The sequence below is a fragment of the Oryx dammah genome, unplaced genomic scaffold, assembly GCF_014754425.2.
Source record: "Oryx dammah isolate SB20612 unplaced genomic scaffold, SCBI_Odam_1.1 HiC_scaffold_13, whole genome shotgun sequence".
Lineage (NCBI taxonomy): Eukaryota > Metazoa > Chordata > Mammalia > Artiodactyla > Bovidae > Oryx > Oryx dammah.
Genome location: NW_024070197.1, coordinates 12,950,062 through 12,970,745, shown reverse-complemented (window position 1 = coordinate 12,970,745; position 20,684 = coordinate 12,950,062). Strand labels below are relative to the sequence as shown.

The following is a 20,684-nucleotide window of genomic DNA, read 5'->3' as shown; positions in this document are numbered from 1 at the left end:
TGGTGGTCCAGGGGTTAGGACGCCTTACTCTCATTGTGAAAGGCCTAGGTTCAATCCCTGGTTGGGGAACTAGATCCCACAAGCTGTGCAGTCAGAAGTAAATAAATAAAATTTTAAAGTAAAAATACCATTAAAAGAAGAGGATGAGACCCTAGGGTTGCACACTCATGGAAAAAAAAAATGTGAAATCATAACGAGGCAGTCATTTGCAAGCCAAAGAAGGAAGCCTCAGAAGAAGCCAAGTCTGCTGACACCTTGATCTTGGACTTCCAGTCTCCAGAACTGTGAGAAAATAATTGTGGAAGCCATCAGGTCTGTGCTATTTTGTCAGGGCCATTCTAGTAGAGTAATATAGGTTCATACTACAGCCCTAGGAAACAGGCCCCATTCCTTCTTCCTCCCTGACAGAGAAGCCAGATTTAAATATAATGATAACTGGACTTCCCTGGTGGATCAGTAGTTAAGAATCTGCCTGCCAATGCAGGGGACACAGGTTTCATCTCTGATGGGGGAAGATTCCACGTGTCGAGGGATGCCTAAGCTGCAACTGCTGACTAGACTATGCCTCTCCCTATTTGAATTTAAGTTCTCAGAATGCCTCCGGGAGGCTGGGACTATTATATTCCCATTCTGTTGACGGAGAGGTGGAGTGACTGCCTCAAGGTCACGCATCAAGCATAAGGAAAGACCAGTGATGCATTAGGATGGGCTGGGTTATGCTGCAGCAACAAGCAACCCCACACGTTCCATGGCTTAGAACGTCAAAAGGTTCATCTCTCTCTCTCCTTTTTTTTGACATCATTTATTTACTTGGCTGCACCAGGTCTTACTTTCAGCACGTGGGGCTTCTGATCTTCACTGTGGCATGCACGATCTTTAGTTGCAGCGAGTGGGCTTGAGTTCCCAGGGCTCAAACCCGGGCCCCCTGCCTTGAGAGTGCAGAGTCTTAGCCACCGAGCCACCGAGGAAGCCGATACCCAGAATACGTGCATGCATGCATTCTAAGTCACTTCAGTTGTGACCAGCTCTTTGCATCCCTCGGACTGTAGCCTGCCAGTCTCCTCTGTCCATGGGATTCTCCAGGCAAGAATATTGGAGTGGGCTGCCATGCCCTCCTCCAAGGGATCTTCCCAACCCAGGAATCAAACCCGTGTCTCCTGTGGCTCCAGCTTTGGCAGGCAGATTCTCGTACTGCTGAGCCTCCAGAGAAGTCCTCATACCCAGAATATGGAGAATCAAAATATATGTGAATAGCCCAGTCAATACACCTTCAGGATTCATGTCAGAGCCCACGCTCTCACCCACTATGCTTTCTAGAGAGAAATTCTCTGGCGAGTCTGCCTTACCCTATCTATTCATTCAGTGACTCAGACATTCATTCAGCAAGAGCTAGACCAGGGGGAAGGGGGTGGCTGGGGAAGAAGTGCACAGAGCTGGAAGACATTTAGAATGAAATATTGATATTATATAATTTTATCCCGGATTAGATGAGGCAGATGAAGGAGAAGAGTGTTGTCAACAATGTGTCCGTTCATCTATTCAACAAACATTAATCGATCACCTGCTGTGTGCGGCCATTCTAGGCTCTGAGGAGACACCTGTGAACAACACACACAGAGATCCTTGCCCTCAGAGAGCTGACAGCAAGCAGCGCTGAAGGTAATGTCTGAGGGGGATGAGGGAGAGGGGCTACGAGGGAGAAGGAAACAGGCACCGAGGAAGCCAGGGTACCAGAGTGCCCAGGTGCCTGGTTTGCCACTGAGGCGCCATCCAAGCTGCAAGAGGGCAAGGTTTGCAAGAAATGAAGACATACCTCCCCACAGAAATGTGTTCACAAGTGTTCATAAGTAGTGTTATTCATAACAGCTGAAAATTAAAACAACCCAGCTTGCTATCAGCAGATGAATGGATAAGCATAATGTGATCTACCCGTAGAGGGATGAAATAGGAGCTTCCCTGGTGGCTCAGTGGTAAAGAATCTGCCTGCCAATGCAGGAGACACAGGTTCGATCCCTGGTCCGGGAAAATCCCACACACCAAGGAGTAGCTAAGCCCATGCGCCACAACTACTGAAGCCCATTCCCTGCAACAAGAGAAGCTACCACAGCGAGAAGGCTGGGCACTGCAGCTAGAGAGCAGCCCCGACTCGCTGCAACTAGACGTAAGCCCGCGCAGCAATGAGAAAGACCCAGCAAAACCACAAATAAGTAAATACATGGAATGAAATACTGATCCACACTACAACTGGACGAAACTTGAGAACACTATGCTAAGTGAAAGAAGCCAGACTCCAAAGACCACCCAGTGGATGACTGCTGCTGCTGCTAGGTTGCTTCAGTCGTGTCCGACTCTGTGCGACCCCATAGGTGGCAGCCCACCAGGCTCCCCTGTCCCTGGGATTCTCCAGGCAAGAATACTGGAGTGGGTTGCATTCTTCTCCAGTGCATGAAAGTGAAAAGTGAAAGTAAAGTCGCTAACTCCCGGTGACCCCATGGAATGCAGCCTACCAGGCTCCTCCGTCCATGGACACACGAATGAAATATCCAGAACAGGCACATCCAGAGAGACAGAAAACAGATTGGTATTGGGCAGGGGACTGGGCGGGAGAGAGAATGGGGAATGACTGCTAATGGAAACAGGGTTTCTTTTGGGGAGCGATGGAAATGTTCTAAAGTTGATTTTGGTGAGTTAATACTTGGTACGTGTGTTGCATCTCAATAACACTTTTTTAAAAAGAAAGAAACGGGGGTGGTTTGGGAGGCCAGTCTTGAGTTTAGTTCAGCGTGCCAGCAGGGGAAGGCAGCGGAAGATCCGGGTCGGTGCTGTTAGATTGGGGACAGTGACTGGGGTGCGCCCTGCGGCACGGCTGCCCAGGTAATACCCTCTTTGTCCCTGGTTGGGTTTGGGCTTACTGGACCCATCCTGGTTGCCAAGACTTGCAGGCAGGACGCGAGTCAAAGCGGAGCCAGCAGGGGGAAGCAGAGGGCCGCGCAGGCCCACAGGCCAGTGCCGGGCGGAGTGGTGCTGCGCATCCACCTGCCTCCAGCCTCGCCCCCTTTCTTTGCCCCTCTGGGTGCCTATGGAGTCCACACGGCTGCCCAGACCCCGAAACATGGGTGCTTCCTTCCCTCGATCTCACTGAGGCAGGCAGCGGACTCTGCCCCCTAGTGTCCTGAGCTAGGCCTTCCATCCTCTCTACAGTCACCACACCTTTCTCAACTACCTGAGGGGTCTGCCTCCTGGGGGCCCCTCAGTCTTACCTCTCAGACTTCTGCCCCTCCCCCAACCCTGTGGTCTGTGATCTGAGGGGCTGAACTTCTTCAAGAACCTTGAAGCAGGTATTCTCTCTGCCTGGAGTATGCCTGTAGCCATATCACCCCACCATACCTGCCTTACACATCCATTCATCCTCCAATCTTGACTCAGATGCCTCTTCCTCCAGGAAGTCCTCCCTGACTCCCAATCTGGGTCAGATCTCCCATTCTGAGTTCCTATCCACCCAAGCCTTGCCCATGCTAGGTCATCATTACTGTCTGGAGATGGGTTTATCTCCCTGCTGGACTGAGTTCCCCAGAGAACACAGTCAGGGTCACCTGCTGAGTCCAAGCACCACTCAGCATGGGGCGCAGGGTAAGGATTCCAGGAATGCGTGTGGAATAAGTGAACCTGTGTGAATCCTCATTATCTGTATCTTCTCTTCCTGCGTCCAGCATCTCCATTCACTCTTGACAAATGTTTATTGAGCAATTACTCTAGGAGAGTTGGTCCTGGGTGTTCTTTGGAAGGAATGATGCTAAAGCTGAAACTTCAGTACTTTGGCCACCTCATGCGAAGAGTTGACTCATTGGAAAAGACTTTGATGCTGGGAGGGATTGGGGGCAGGAGGAGAAGGGGACGACAGAGGATGAGATGGCTGGATGGCATCACCAGCTGGATGGCATCACCAAATCAATGGACGTGAGTTTGAGTGAACTCTGGGAGTTGGTGATGGACAGGGAGGCCTGGTGTGCTGCAATTCATGGGGTCGCAAAGAGTTGGACATGACTGACCGACTGAACTGAACTGAACTGAACTGTACATCAAACTCTGTCGAGTGAACTCAACTGAGCACCAGAGACAGGAAGATAAACTGGACTAACCCCTACTCTCAGGGAGCTCAAAGTCTAGTGGGGAAGGAAATATGGAAGCCAATGTAATAATAATTAATAATAAATATGCACTAAGTGCTTTACTTATTTATTTTATCCTCAAAACAGTTTCATGAAGCAAGTACTATGATTCCTCCTATTTTATAGATGCAGAAACGGAGGCTAAGAAAAGTCAAGTAAGAGACTTCCCTGGCAGCCTGGTGCTTAAGACTCTGAGCTTCCACTGCAGGGGGCATGGGTTCAATCCCTGGTTGGAGAGCCTTTAAGATTCCACATGACCCGTTGTGCAGCCAAAAAAGAAAAAGGTCAGGTCACACAGGCTGTAAAGGGACAAACTGGGAATGGAACCAAAGACTTTCTAACTCCAAGCTTTATCCTCTGCACCATTCCAGTCTGAAAGGACGAGGGACCAGGATGTAATCCACACCCACTCAAATGCTGGGATCTGCGTGTCCAAGCAGAATGGAATGCCTAATCCGAAGGAGGTATTGCTGATGCTGGAATTTCAGGCACTGGCCCAGTTTTTGGCCCGGTTAGGAAGAGACCAATGTCCTTGGCTGGGACTGGGAGCCCCCCGGCTCCTTGGCTCGCTCGGCCCCATCTCTGCCCACTAGGGGTCACTGCCCACCACGACCTACTTCCCATGAGTCCAGGGGCACCTCTAGACTCTCAGGCCTGTGGCTCCTTGTTTTACAAACAAGGAAGTGGCTGCGTGGGGAAGGAAGTGCACTGGGCCATGACCAAGAATGATAATGATTCATGGGGAAAACCCTTCTCTCCCAAATTCAACCCCTTTGTGTGCAAAAGGGCATTGCACTCTCAAAGAGTCGGCTGGGGTCAGATGGTGCGAGTAGCCTGGCCTCAGAGGTGTGGACACCCCTTCGCCACCCTTCACACCTTTGATGGGGGTGCAGGTTGGATCCTCTACTCAGAAGAGGGGGCTGAGTCGAGCCCCATCTGCTGGATGCACTGGGGTTCCACAGACGATTTCATTTGAGGAAAGCATTCCACTGAATGGAAGCAAACACACCTGAAGTGAAACAAACACTCCTGAAGTGAAGCAAACACTTCAAAATATTGAGCCATGTTTGGATCTTGGCACAGGGAAACCCTTGAGGGGTGATGAGAGGTTTCTAAAACTATATTTGGGGAATGGCCGCATATTATGAATGTTATGGGATGAATATTCCAAGGTGAATATTATGGGATGGAAAGTATGCCCCCCCCCAATGAAGCTAGCAAAGACATTATGACGTTCAGGAGGTGACTTGAAATTTGGACACATTGGGTATATGACGATACTAAGGAATTGTTCACTGTTGGTTTTGTTTTCACTTTTTAGGTGAAACAATGACATTGTGAGTATGTTTTTTTAATGAGTCCTTACCTTTTTAATGAGTCCTTACCTTTTGAAAAGACCCTGGTGCTGGGAAAGATTGAAGGCAGGAGGAGAAGGGGACGACAGAGGATGAGATGGTTGGATGGCATCACCAAATCAATGGACATGAGTTTGAGCAAACTCTTGCAGTTGGTGATGGACAGGGAAGCCTGGAGTGCTGTGGTCCATGGGGTCGCAGAGTCGGACACCACTGAACAACTGAACTGAACTGAACTGAACTGAACCTTTTAGAGATACAGACTGAAGCATGAATAAAAACAATTCCATGGCTGGAATTTGCTTTCAAAATCAAATGAGAGAAGAGCGTGGGTAGGGACAAAAACAATATTGGCCTGAGCTCAGGGGAAGGGCATTGTTCTGCCCTCTGCTTTGGATGAGCATGTAAAATTTGAAGTTTTCCAAAGCTTTTAAATTGCTTTTAACCATAACTCAAAACCAAGTCCAGCCCCTTCCCATATTCTTGATGGGGAAAAATGAGGCCCAGAGAGTAAGGACACTTAGCCAAGTCGCCCCTTCCAGGCCCTTTCTGCCCTTTTGTGGTCCCCAGAGAACCCCGGCACTCTCTCTGCTCCCCTCCACCTCCCTAATTCTGGCCTTCACTTCCAGGCCTCAACCACCTTCCAGAAAAACCCATCCCCTCACTCGTGCCAACCTGGCCCCCTGTGGCCCCTCACCCTACACCTAAACCCTTCCCTTCTGGGAAGGGAATGGCAACCCACTCCAGTATTCTTGCCTGGAGAATCCCATGGACAGAGAAGAGCCTGGTGGGCTACAGTCCATGGGCTGGCAAAGAGTTGGACACAACTGAGCGATTTTCACTCACTTCACTCACTCTGTTCCTCATTGGCTCTTATCCCAAGTTCAACCTTACCATCACGTGATTCGTCTATAATGGGCCATCTTGTGTCCAAAGGGCCCTGTTCTGGGTCCCCTGCTCCTTTTTACATTTTTTTCTTGGCTGTGCCACATGGCATGTGGGATTTTAGTTAGGGGTCTTGGTTCTCTGACCAGGTATTGAACTTGTGCCCCCTGCAGTGGAAACGCAGAGTCTTAACCACTGGCCCACCAGGGAAGGCCCCCACCTCTTCTATAACCAGCTCCTCCTGTCTCATCCAGTTCCAGCCACACCCCGACTCCTTGCCTTCCTCACACTCATCCTGGCCCTTGCTGCCTCAGGGCCTTTGCACTTGCCCATTGTTATTTAGTCACTAAGTCACGTCGGACTCTTTTGCAACCCCATGGACTGTAGCCTGCCAGGCTTCTCTGTCCACGAGATTTTGCCCAGGCAAGAATACTGGAGTGGGTTGCCATTTCCTCCTCCAGGGGATCTTCCCAACCCAGGTATCCAACCCGCGTCTCTTGAGTCTCCAGTATTGGCAGGGGGATTTTACCACTGAGCCACCTGGGAAGCCCAAGACTTCTGCCAAAAACACAGCACCCTTAGATAGTCAGAGTCTTCCTTGGTCTCCTCCTTCAGGTCTCAGCTCAAACATCACCTCCTAGAAAGACTCCCTGACCCTACCAGCAGAGCAACCGCTGCCACTCCCGATCCTCTGGCCCTATCTCATATTTTTATAACACTTGTCTCCACCTGACATGATATTCTCTATCAGTCTTTCCATTATAACCCGTCTCCCTCCAATAGGATTTAGCCCCACAAGGAGAGGGATGTTGCCTGTCTCCCCAGCCAGCCTGGCAGGTAGTCAGTGTTCGATAAATATTTGTTCAATGATTGAATGACCTGGAAAAACCCAGGTGAGTAAGGTGAGACTGGGATGGGGGCAGGGAGCGGGACAGGTATCCAGGCAATGGGAACAGCCAAGGCGAAGGTCTGAGGCTGGCCCCTCTGGTCCACTGTCCACACCCCACCAGGCACAGTAGCCTGGATGTTCTTCCAAGGGTGAGGAATTAAGGGGATGTGGAGTTCTTTCTCCCCAACAACAGCCTCCCCAAGACCAAGCCCAGACCTTGCCAAGCCAGCACAGGAAGCCACACCCTGAAGTCAGATCCATGAGTAAATATTACAGCACCCACAGCCTCGCCCTGGAGAGATAAGGTGAACAGAAAACAGGGGTCCAGAAACCTGCTTCAGCCTCGCTAAGCGAGTAGCTCTCAGAGCGAGGGCTCCAACCAGAAGGATGGGGCAAGTGTCCTGGCACGCGAGCCCCACCCACGGGTTCCACCTTAGAAACATTGTCAGTCATGGGTGGAGTCTCAGAGAGGAGACAGAATGGAGGAGGCTCCAGGTCACCCCCAGCTCCCTAGGGCACTAATGACGTGGCTGGTGAGATAAGAGGGCAGGGGTCAGGGGACAGAGTGGACAAAATAAGGTCAGAGAACTTTGTCCCAGCTGCAGAGAAGATTAAGACTTGCCCACTTCAATTTCCCAAAGCTAAGGTCTGAGCCTCAGTTTCTTTGTCTGCAAAATGGGTTTTCCGGGAGGGAGGGTGATGCTGGTTGAGACAATAGGTAAAGCCAATAATGTCAAAATAATGCATAAATCATTAGTAAAATATATCAGTGACCCAACCACTTCTCCCCTCTGTGGGCCAGCCATGCATACACTTTAAAATGTTCTAGTATCACATGAAGAAGAATAAAAAGAAACAGGTGAACCAAATTTATGTCACCCAACATAGGCAAAATGTTATCATTTCAACATGCTGCTAAGTCTCTTCAGTCGTGTTCAACTCTGTGTGACCCCATCGACTGTAGCCCACCAGGCTCCTCTGTTCATGGGATTCTTCAGGCAAGAATACTGGCATGGGTTGCCATACCCTCCTCCAGGGGATCTTCCTGACCCAGGGATCAAACCCACGTCTCTTATGTCTCCTGCATTGCAGGTGGGTTGTTTATCACTAGTGCCCATCATTTAAACATGGACTCAATATAAAAAGTGAACAATAGGTTTTGGATTCTTTGTGTATGTGTCTGCAATAAATCTTCAATATTTTGTGAGGTTTTTTCCTTTTCACTTTCAGGGTTTTTTTTTTTTTTTTCAGTTTTATTAGGAAAAAACTTATATAGGGAGTTCCCTCATGGTCTCCATGCTCTCACTGTAGAGGCTGCTACTGCTGCTAAGTCGCTTCAGTCGTGTCCAACTCTGTGTGACCCCATAGACGGCAGCCCATCAGGCTCCACCATCCCTGGCATTCTCCAGGCAAGAACACTGGAGTGGGTTGCCATTTCCTTCTCCAATGCATGAAAGTGAAAAGTGAAAGTGAAGTTGCTCAGTCGTGTCCAACTCTTCGTGACCCATGGACTGCAGCCTACCAGGCTCCTCCGTCCATGGGATTTTCCAGGCAAGAGTACTGGAGTGGGGTGCCATTGCCTTCTCTGAGGGCCCGGGTTCAAATCCTGGTCAGGAAACTAAGATCCCTTAAGCCATACAGCATGGCCAAAAAGGAAAAAGAAAGAAAAAGTTGAATATATCACTGTTTAAGGTGCATAGCAAGATGCCTTGATTTACATATTTTGTGAAATGATTGCCACAACAGGTTTAGTTAAGCCTATCGCCTCCTGTAAATACAATTTAAAAAGATAAAAATAATTATAAATTTATAGATGTTATAAGACATGAAGATTTAATATCTCCACCCTCCTCCCTCAAACTCTCTTCAAAATTTTATCATGCCTGCATGCACGCGTGCATGCTCAGTCGTGTCTGACTCTTTGCAACCCCATGAACTGCAGCCTGCCAGGCTCTTCTGTCCATGGGGTTTTCCAAACAAGAATTACTGGAGCAGGTTGCCATTTCCTTCTCCAGAGGATCTTCTCGACCCAGGAATGGAACCCACGTCTCTTGCCTTGCAGGCAGATTCTTTACCACTGTGCCGCCTAAGAAGCCCATGCTTTTAATTATATCAATAATTAGTGTTTGCACCATTATAATGACAATGTAAATATTGTTCACTGCAGGACCTATTAGGATACTGTGATTACGTGTCTTTTCTTTTAGTTGAAGTGTAATCGACCTACAACACTGTTAGTTTCAGGCACACAACATAATGATTCAATACTTCTGTATATTACAAGACGATCACCTCTTCGGTGTGTACTTTTCACTCACAGCTCATCTAAACTCGGAGAAGCTAGTCGCAGTGACTACCTCACTGGATGAGATGGTTGGATGGCATCACTGACTCAATGGACATGAGTTTCAGCAAACTCCGGGAGATGGTGAAGAATAGGTAAGCCTGTCATGCTGCGGTTCATGGGGTCCCAAAGAGTCAGACACAACTGAGTGACTGAACAACCACCAGCACCCTGGACACCCTGTCTAGACTGCTGTGGTCACCCCACTGCCTCCCAGCATCTGCTGCCACCTCCCACAGTCTGTGCCCCACACGCAGCCAGAAGATCTATTAACACCTAAGTCAGCTCCCATGCCTTCTCTGCTCACATCTCTCCCAGGGCTCCTACCTCAGAGTGAAAGCCAAAGTCCTCCTGTGGCCCACAAGGCCCTGCAGGATCCGCCCATGTTTCCTCTCTGGCCCCCTCCACTCACTGTGCTCCAGCCACACCAGCCTCCCACTCACCAGAACACTGCTGCCTCGGGGCCTTTGCACTTGCTGTTCTGTCTGCCTGGAATGCTTTTCCCCCAGAATCCCCCAGATATGATTTTCCCTCATTGAGTCTCTACTCTGATGTCACCTCCTAAAACATCTTCTGTTGACCCTACATAAACCAGTGCTCCAGGTACCACCATCCCCTCTCCTGCTTTGTTCTTCTCCATCACATTATCTCCACCTGATATATCACATCTATTTATTTGTCAGCTGACTATCGCCCCGAACAAAAGGTCAGCTCTATGGGGCAGGGATTTTTCCAGTCTTATTCGTAGCTGTAACCCAGCACCTAGCACAGTGCCCAGCCTAGGAGATGCTCAACAAATGTTTGTTGAAAGGTGAATGAATGATGGCCCCTGAGTACCCAGTGCCCACTCTGGAGTAGGCACGGCACTAAGCCCATGCACCTGCTCTCCCTCACCCCCAGAGAAACCCCAGAGAGGTCAGTGTCACGATCACCTACCACCCCCCTGCCAGACAGGCAAGGGCCCCTGCCCAGGATGGCCAGGTTGACTTTCTGCCCAGCTCTGGGCCTGGCACATAGTAGGTGCTCAAGAAACCATAGCACTCAATTGGACCAAAAGTCCAGGCTTGTGTCTGGGAGCACCAGGAGGAGGGGCTGGGGAGATGGAGCCGGGAGTGAATCAGGAAGTGCAAGGACCACAGAGAGAAGAGGGTCTGTGTGTTGCTGAGGGTGGTGGGAGCCATGGAGGAGTCTGGACAAAAGCCAGGATCTGTCCTCAAGACTCTCAGAGCCAAAGCCTCTTCTCGCTGCTCAGCCAGATGGCAAATCCCCAGAAGCCCAGACCTCCCTGGAGACTCCTCTGTCTATGTCATCTGCCCCTGGCGTCCAGTTCCACAAACACTCTCTCAGCCTTTGCTCCATCACCCGATCTTGTGCTGGGCAGTGCGGGGGACACGGTGATGCCCACAGCACAGCGGCCCTAGTCCTGCCCTCCCACGACTCAGTCACTGTGAAGAAACAGACCTACCCCCTGACAGTGAAGACCCAAGATGGTCAGGGCTGGGACTGGCTGGGGATGAGGGGTGCACCTCATGAAGTCTAGGAGTCCAGGAGGACTTCCTGGAGGAGGAGGGGGAGTTGTTGAGTAGGCAATGAAATAGAGCAGAGGGAAGCAGGGATGTACTGGGTGGAGAGAGTGCCAGTGAGGCAGAATACCTAGAGCCGAGTTCCCAGAAGGAACAGGTGTTCAAGCAGGCAGGGGCCAGGCCATGCACGGCCACAGTGACAAGCTGGGCTTTCTCCTGAGGGCATAGCTTTCTCCTGAGGAGCCATAGCAGGTTCTGGGCACTGAGAGGGGGCCAAACCAGGGTCAGAGACCAGGGAGGAGTTGGGGAGGGGAAGCCAGATGAGGGGCCAGTGCAGGCTGGGGAGACCGGCACTAAGGCAGGAGCCACAGGGAGCGAGACAGACGCACAGGGCATTTGAGAAGCAGGCATGAGAGAGTGTGGTATGCGGTGGGCGTAGATTAATATCAGGGACAAGGCCCCGTCTCTGCCCCAGTGACGGCAGACGGTGGTGCCATCTCTGATAAGAGGGTGGGGAGGAGGAGGAGGTCTAGGGAGAGATCTCAAGGTCAGTTTGGGACGGGTGAGCGAGAGGTGCCCAGGGACATCCGGGGAGGTGGGGGGGGGAAGCATCCTGAATGATATCCTGAGCCCCTGGATGAGGTTCCCGGGGCTCAGGGGAGAGGGCTGGGCTGGGACAGAGAAGGGTGAGTTGAGGTCACAGGAGGGATGGGGGGAGTGTGCCAGGTAACCCACAACTCACCTGGCCGCACCCACCCCCTCAGCTCACGCTGTCCCCCACGTCAGAGCCCCGCCCTGCCAGGGCACCTGAGGACGCAGTGCTGGAGGAGAAAATCAGGACAGGTGAGCCACCGGTATGGCCCCCGGCCCAGAAGCAGGATGCTGGAGCCTCAGAGACACCAGGACCCAGCCACCATCGAGATACTGATAACACATTTGTCAAGAACAAATGTTCTTGACTGTGGGGGTGGTGCTTCCCACCCCCGCCCCACCCCCCGCCACGGCCTCTACCGAGCATCACCTTCCCAGAGACAGCCTCCCTGCCCCTCCACCTCTGGCCCCAATTCCAAAACCGCCAGCCCCCTTCCTGGCTTGATTTTTCCCCACAGCACTTACGTCCATCCAACGTGGGATAGATTTTGTTTGGTTTGTTTACCCCACAGATCTCAGCCCCACAAGGGCAGGGATTCTACCTACTAGCCCCTAGGACAGTGCTTGGCAGACCAACAATGCTGATTAAATATTTGTAGGGTGAATGAATGAGCAATTTCTTTTTAAAAAAATATATTTTGTTTGTTTATTTGGCTGCACCGGGTCTTAGTTACAGCATGTGGGATCTAGTTCCCTCACCAGGGATCGAACTTGGGCCCCCTGCATTGGGAGCATGGAGTCTTAGCCGCTGGATCACCAGGGAAGTCCCTGAGTGATTTCTTCTTGAGCCTCTGCTCCGTGCCAGGCATCATGGTAAGTACTTCACACAGGTTCATTCATTTCATCCTTCCAACAGCCCATGACATGGGCATTATCATCACTCCCATTTTACAGATGAGGAAACTGAGGCCCAGTGGGCTCCATAACTTGCCTATGGTCATGGAAACTAGGAAAAGCAGAACTAGGTCCAACAACACCAACCAGCTCTTGTGTTTGGGACCCAACTCTGCCAGGTGCTAAGTTCCTGATATGTGGCATCTCACTAATCAGTCAACAACCCTGATTAGAGTCTACACACGCCTGGTTTTCAGAGCAGTCAACAGAAACTCAGGAAGAGGCTGCTTCCAGCCTCACTTCCAGAAAGTGTATAGCCAAGGTCAAGACTGGACTCTCTCTGGCCCCAAAGGGTTCACATATGCCCATTTCACAGACAGAAAGAACAAGGCTTCAAGGGAAGAAGAGAGAGAATGTGGATTGCTCAGCCCCATGTAGGAAACCGACAAGAAACACAGCCCCCGGGACTTCCAGTGGTTAAGATCCCACACTTCCAATGCAGGGGGGGCGGGCGGTCAGTCCCTGGTCAGAGAACTTGGACACTATACCGCCACTAAAGATCCTTCCTCCCACAGCGAAGATTAAAGATCCCATGTGCCGCATCTGAGAACCCGCGCAGTCAAATAAGTAAATATGTATTAAAAATGAACAAAAAACAGAGCCCCAGAGAAAGTGTACAGTCACTAGCCTCCTTCCCTTCTGTGTGGGTTCAGAAACAGAGCAGAGTTCAGAAGCCCCTGCCTGCAGGAACTTGGGCAAGTCAGAGCCCTTACTCCATGCCTCAGTTTCCCCATCTGCCCGCAGGGACTCTGACAGTGACCGCATCACAGGGCAGCCACTGAGATGAAACCTGAGGGTCACCCACAGCTTTGGGCCTGGGAAAACGGCAGTCACCGTGGATGGGTTTTATCCCTCGGTGTCCCCCGCAAGTCGGCCTGCGCTGTGGGTAAGAACTGCCCTAAAATCTTCCCCTGGCCCTCCTCCTGCCTCCCTGGTGACCTGGTTCTTCTCCCGGTACCAAACCCGGGCCCTCGGCACAAAGAAGGTCAGGCGGCGCCCCAGGAGGCCTGACCAGGTCGTGGCCCCTGGCCGGTGCCTGCCACACCCGCTCTGGTACCCAAACGGGGCCCCAGATTCTCGGTGACTCGATCCCTCCAAATTCAGGTGATCTCCCCCAGCTCCAAATCACCGAATCCTCCCAGGTCCAGCGCCAGACGGAGCCAAACCCCAACCAGGAAGGGCCTCGGAGCGCTGGGCCGCCACGCCGTCGCCTCCAAGAGCCGGCTTTGGGGTGAAAGATGGTGCTGATCCGAAGCAGATGGCTCCTTCTCAGTGGTGAGCGAGAACGGCACCCCTAGAGCCTTCGCCTCATGGTCTCAGGGAAGGGAGGGGAGCCTGGGGAGGGAAGGTATGAGCCAGAAACCCAGCAGGTAGGGGCAACAGCTCTGCTTCATGCAGGCACAATTTGCTCCTCCAAGAATCACCAGTGTGGGGCAGGCCGGGGACTGTCACCCAAAGAGATTTTTGAGGTGACCTTGGAGATTTCTAAAACCAGGGTGTGGGTTAGGGAGCCACTGCTGTGCTTCATTCATGTAGCAAACCCTCACTGAGCTACAGAAGCCTTAATTACCATGAGTTGTAATCAACAGCTGTTGATTTCAGTTGTAATCAATCCTCCCTCAGGATGTGGTTTGGGCAGTTGCTTTCCTCTTCTCAGCCTCAGTTTCCTCATCTATGAAATGGGTCTAACTCCTGGGGTCATTTGAAGGTCATCCCCAGCAGCATTTACTACCATCTACCGGGTGTTGTCCTATACACTTTTTGTGTCTTCATAACCACCCCACCCATCACCCCCACTCCATAGACCAGAAGCCTGAGGTTCAGAGAGGTGAAGTCGCTGGTCAGGGTCACACAACAGGGCTGAGTGCTAGATCCAGAGCCCTTGCTCATAGCCAGGCTCCATCAGCATGGAAAGTACCAGAAACCAGGCCAGGCATGTAAACACTTCTTATGTGAGAACCGCCACAGCTTGCTGATCCAGGCAGCCACACACAATTTCATCCCAGGCAGACTCAACCAGCTAGTCGGGTTTGGGGCTTATCTCCTGGGTTGAGAACAGAAAGGGTGGAGTAGATTAATCACAGCCCTACTTTCTGCTGTGGTTGAGCCTGGGGAGGCAAAGGAAGGGCACCCAACTGGGAGCCAGGGTTCCCAGGGGGGCAGGATGAGGCTGCTTAATCTTGTAAGTGGAGGCTGATGACTCTCACGGCCGGGGAAAACCCTCTGGGTCTGGTCCTGGGTCCCATGGGCTGAGCTGGGTGCTGTGAGCTTGGTATGAGCAAGGCCTATGCTAGATCCTTAGCACAGCCCATCAAATTTGATCCTCACATCCCAGCCCTGACCCCCCCAGGACTGAGACCCCCATTAGCACCTGGCAGATAGTTCCTGAGCACTTACTGTATGGAAGAAACACATGTGCCAGGAGCCCATGTCTCCTCCCCCATCAAATGTGGGGAGCGGTCAAGCCCATCTCACCCCACCCCTCTGGCTCCTTTTCAGCCGCGTTCCTGAGTGCGGGGGCCGAGATCATTATCACCCCCGAGCCTGCCCAGCCAGCCGAGGGCGACAACGTCACTCTGGCTGTCCAAGGGCTTTCGGGGGAACTGCTGGCCTACAACTGGTACGCGGGGCCCACACTCAGCCTGTCTTACCTGGTAGCCAGCTACATCGTAAGCACAGGCGATGAGACCCCTGGCCCAGCCCACACGGGGCGAGAGGCTGTGCGCCCCGACGGTGGCCTGGATATCCAGGGTGCCCTGCCTGGGCACTCGGGCACCTACATCCTGCAGACTCTCAACAGGCAATTTCAGACGGAGGTGGGCTACGGACACATGCAGGTCTATGGTGAGACACCCCCGAGAGCCCCCTCTACCCTAGCTGGGCTTTCCCAGCTCCTGCCCAATCCTGAAAAAAAAAAAAACCAAAAAACTAAAAAATGTGCCATCAAAAAAAAAAAGTCCTAAAATAACATTAAAATGCTCACCTCCTCCCAGATGGCTTCCAGGATTTAAACCTTCCTCTCATCCTGTTCTTTGCCCCTCTGGCTGGGGTTTCAGGGGTACTGGGATCCACCCATGCCCCCTGCCTAGGGAGGGGGAGACCGTGGGAGCAGGCAGTGCCCGGCCCCCTCCCCCTCTGTCTCTTGCCCCACAGAGATCCTGGCCCAGCCCGTGGTCGTGGCCAACAGCACGGCCTTGGTGGAGCGCCGGGACACTCTACACCTGATGTGCAGCAGCCCCAGCCCTGCTGAGGTCCGCTGGTTCTTCAACGGCGACGCCTTGCCCATTGCCGTGCGCCTTGGCCTATCCCCTGACGGCCGGGTGCTGACTCGGCATGGCATCCGCAGGGAGGAGGCCGGCGCCTACCAGTGTGAGGTCTGGAACCCTGTCAGTGTCAGCCGCAGCGAGCCCGTCAACGTGACCGTGTACTGTGAGTCCTCCCGGCCCAGCCCCCAGCCTCATAGATGGGGAAACTGAGGCCAGGAGAGGGTGCCCGAGGGCACACAGTGAGTCAGTAGGCCAGCTGGGGTTAGAAACCAAAGGGTCCCCTCAAAATGCACTCGACCCATCTCCAAAGGACGAGAAGACCATGTTCGAAATTGAATCATCTTTCCCTTTGACTCAATACCGCCAGGACTGGTTATTTTCAAAAGGGAGAGGGGACAGAATGGTGGAAAGGGAGGGGAAATAAAATTAAAAACAAAACCAAAGTATGGAGTCATCCCCAGGAGCAGCAGACACACCATGTGGCATTCAGAGAAAGGGCTTCCGGGGTGGCTCAGTGGTAAAGAATCCACCAGCCAGTGCGGGAGATGCAGGTTCGATTCCTGGGTCGGGAAGATCCCCTGGAGAAGGGAATGGCAACCCACTCCAGTATTCTTGCCTGGGAAATCCCATGGACAGAGGAGCTTGGGGGGCTACAGTCCAGGGGGTCACAAAGGAGTCCAGCACGACTGAGCGACTAAACAACAAGCCAGAGAAAAGAAATCACTCAGGTACACGAGGGATGGCAATGTAGAAAAACTTAGAGCCTAGAATCCTACAACCAGGGAATTCTAGATTTGAGAAGCTCTGGATTCTAGACTCTGAGAACCCCAGCAACTCTTAGAGGCAGAGATTCTTAGACTCTAATTCTAGAAACTTAGAGCTGCCCAACCCTGGAATCTTAGAAACATAGATTTCTAGACTCAGCCTCCTAGAACTTAGAAATACCTGCTTTTGGAACCCTAGAATTCTAGATTCTTAGAATGGCTTATCGGAAACCAATCATTTAGGCCTTTTTTTTTCCCTTAATGAACCTGTAGATGTCAAAAACATCTTGCAGGGGTTTTGTGCAGTGCCCCAACGTCGTCTTTCTACAGAAAAGACGACTGAAATCCCCCGAGAGGGAAAGTGATTGTCAAGATCTTAGAGCAAGTCAGAGATCCATGAGGGATTTGCAAAGGCCAGAGCACTTTTTTCCTCCAGATTTTCCCAGGGGCTCCTCCTGGTGGAGAGAAAGCTGGGCGGGTGCCCGCCTGGACGGCCCTCTCCCTCCACTGCCCTTTTGTCTCCCTCCCGCCCTCACAGTTGGCCCAGAACGTGTGGCCATACTCCAGGACTCCACCACCCGCACAGGCTGCACCATCAAAGTCGACTTCAACACGTCCCTCACGCTGTGGTGCGCATCCCGGTCCTGCCCGGAGCCCGAGTATGTGTGGGCCTTCAATGGGCGGGCCTTAAAGAATGACCAAGACCACCTGAACATCAGTGGCATGACAGCCGCCCAGGAGGGCACGTACACGTGTATTGCTAAGAACCCCAAGACCCTGCTCTCTGGATCTGCCTCAGTGGTGGTCAAACTCTCTGGTGAGTCGCCCCCAGCCTGGCCACCGCCCCCTCCCCTCGGAGGCCCAGTTGGACCCCAGCTTTGGCTGCTCCACCCACCATTCTGCGGGACAGAGGATGGGAAAGGGAGAGATTCTCACCCCATTCATTGGCCACAGGACAAAGTGTAATTTCAGGTGGACCCTTTTCATCCCCAGGTGACAAAAGGAAGGCAGTCTGTGCCTTATCACACCCCCACCCTGGATTAAAAAAAAAAAAAAATCGACGTATCAGACTCTCTTCCTTGAGGGGTGGCAAAGCCAGAAACGGGCCACATGTCCCAAACCGTGCAGCGGTAGAGTGGAAAAACATTCGATGTCCCTTTATATGCATGCCCCTGTTTTAAATTCAGTCTGTCACAGCAGCTGCAGGCTGGGCCCCCTCCCTGCCGCAGAAACAGCTGAACCTCGGCGCAGCCAACTCAATTATTCAGTTATCTGGCGCGGATGCTGGTGTGCGCATGCGCACACCCGCGCACAGGCAAACGCGCTCCCGGGGAAATTACAGCCATTCATTGGCAAATGGAAAAACACAGCGAGAGAGGCACTGTCTTGCCTCTGTCCTTAAACAACCTGGCGGTGGGGGTAGCACGGACACAGCTGGTGTTCTCAGAGCCATCAGGATCCTCAGGGGACATCTGCTCATCCCCTGGGGATGGTGGCTTTGAACATGAGGGCCTCATTCATTCCGCCTTGGTTCCTTCCCAAGTGGCCACCATCCCCCGGGGAACAGTGGCAACAATCCTTCCCGCCCTCGTGCCTCCCTCCTATTAACAGGCTGGGTCTCATCCAAAGGGTGGAATCTCTTTCACCCAAAGCAGAAATGGCGTCCCCAGAGGTAAGTGTACCTCCTGCCCCACCCTAAGGGGGGGCCCTTGGCAGCTGGTCTTGGCAAGAGACAGGGGGGTGGACCAGATGACCTGAGGTGCTGCCCAGAGCCCCGTCTCTGCAGGTCAAGATGGGGGGTGTCCAAGGTGTGCAGGTATGTGCAGGGAGTGGGCACAGTGCCCCCAAGGGCCTCCTGAACTGTCGGCCACCCTGTGGCAGGTACCAAAGGGGGAGACACAGGAAAGGGAGCCACCATCCTGCCCCCACCTGGTCTGATGGAGGAGACATGGTCTCTGCCCTCGCACAGACGGTCTTGAATTAGGGAAGCACGGCCTCCCTATTCAAGAGCTGCCAGTCAGAGAGAAGAGGCAATGCCTCACACGCCACCCAAGCAGTGATGAAGACGGCATGACTTCTGATCAGATGGAGGAGGCACAGGGCTTAGCAGATTTTGTATTCTTCTGGGGGAGATGGGGTCTTAAAGAGACACGGCTTTTTTTTTTTTTTTTTTTTGAGAATTCCTAGTCTGATGGAGGAAACACAGTTTCTACTTTTGGGGGTACTCCCAATCTGATGGGGGAGTACAGGCCCCCCACTTTCTAGGAATTTCCAGTCTGATGGGATAGACATGTCCCCCATTCAACTTCTGGGGTCCCCAGCTGACTGGAAAGACCCAGCCCAATAATAAATTGGAATTTCCAATCTGATGGAGGAGACATGGCCTCCACTCTGTGGAATCTTTCAATCTAATGCGGAACTATAGCTCCCCCTATTCTGAGGTCTTGCAAGCTCACAGAAAAGACAATACCTGGAGTACATAGCTCCCAACGATCTAATGGGGGAGACACGGCCCCCATAATCTGAGAATTTCCAATCTGATGGGGGAGATGCAGCCCCTGGACTTTTAACAATTTCCGATCTGATGGAGGAGACATGACTTGGCCCTCTAGGGTCTTCCAGTTTAATGGGGAGAGATAGTCCCCCAAGAGCTGGAAATTCCTAGTCTAATGGGAGAGAGATGGCTCCCACGCATGGGGGTCTCCCAAACTGATGAGGGAAAACGCAGCTCTCTGGCGGGCAGGCATTGTTGACACAAAATCCACCTCCACCGCCACACATGTCACCACCTCCTTCCTCTGTCTCCCTTCTGGCACCCCGGCACTGGGAGGGCCAGTCAGTTGCGGGAGGCATAGATGAGCTGGCTGGGGGTGGGCGGGGGGCACTGTGACCCATGGAGGCCCAGCTGACCCAGCCGCCCTCGCTCTCTCCCCAGCGGCCACGGTCGTCATGACCATCGTTCCGGTGCCCACCCGGCCGATGGAGGGCCAGGACGTGACGCTGACCGTCCAGGGCTACCCCAAGGACCTGCTGGTCTACGCCTGGTACCGCGGGCCTGCCTCCGAGCCCAACCGGCTTCTCAGCCAACTTCCTTCCGGGAACTGGATCGCAGGCCCCGCGCACACAGGCCGGGAGGTGGGCTTCCCCAACTGCTCACTGCTGGTGCAGAAGCTGAACCTCACGGATGCCGGCCGCTACACCCTCAAGACCGTCACGCTGCAGGGCAAGACGGAGACGCTGGAAGTGGAGCTGCAGGTGGCCCGTGAGTGTGCAGGAGGGGACAGGGAGGGGGTGGCTCTTTTCAGACAAGGGCTCCCAATAGTGTGGAGTCCAGCTGACTCAGTCCTCCAGCTGACTTGGGCCTCCCCAGATGGAGCTCCTGCCTCATCTGTCAAACCGACAGACCAGGGGCAGACTGGCTTCTTCCACTGGACTGGGGCACTCAATGGGACTTCCATGCCTTCTCTCTTCTGTAAGAAGCACACCAGACCAAAGGTTTCAAAATACAGGGTATAGACTGAGGGTAAGGTACCCTTTTCCCTGGAACATAAAACACAGGAGACACTGCCACCTCCCTCACGCTGTACCTCTCCCATCAGACAGGCAGAATAGGGTGAGGGTGGAGCCATGCCTCTCTCCTCAGACTGTCATCTTAGACAATGCAGATCGTGTTTCGTGCTTTGTGATGCAGTAAGAGAACAGAATTTCTACCCTCAGAGGGTACATTTCTCTCTCAAGCTGAAGTAAGGACGATCTCCTCCATCGAGATCGAGACCCCTAGGTGGTGGGCATTGTGTTTCCTCTTCAGACCGGAAATTCCCAGTGGTCAGGAACAATGTCTCCTCCATCAGACTGGGAATTTCCAGATGTTGGAGACCATAACTCCCAGTCAGACTGGGAGCTCCCAGAGGTAGGGACCATGTCTCCTCCATCAGACTGGGAGC

The 20,684-nt window shown here is 52.6% G+C and overlaps 1 protein-coding gene across 2 annotated transcripts in view; it reads left to right on the top strand.

Moving 5' to 3' along the window:
* The first annotated feature begins 15,017 nt into the window (after positions 1 to 15,017).
* Positions 15,018 to 20,684, top strand: part of CEACAM16 (CEA cell adhesion molecule 16, tectorial membrane component) — a 6,584-nt gene continuing 917 nt past the window's right edge. Inside the window, exons 1-4 of one of the 2 annotated variants that reach the window (XR_005723219.1) lie at positions 15,018 to 15,554; positions 15,864 to 16,139; positions 17,279 to 17,557; positions 19,676 to 20,650. Coding sequence is in view for 1 of the 2 variants with exons in the window: in XM_040252570.1 (XP_040108504.1) it covers positions 15,158 to 15,554; positions 15,864 to 16,139; positions 17,279 to 17,557; positions 19,676 to 20,002 (1,279 nt within the window). In the remaining variant the exon portion in view is untranslated. The remainder of the gene's footprint in view (positions 15,555 to 15,863; positions 16,140 to 17,278; positions 17,558 to 19,675; positions 20,651 to 20,684) is intronic. The other variant, XM_040252570.1, reaches the window with a different exon arrangement.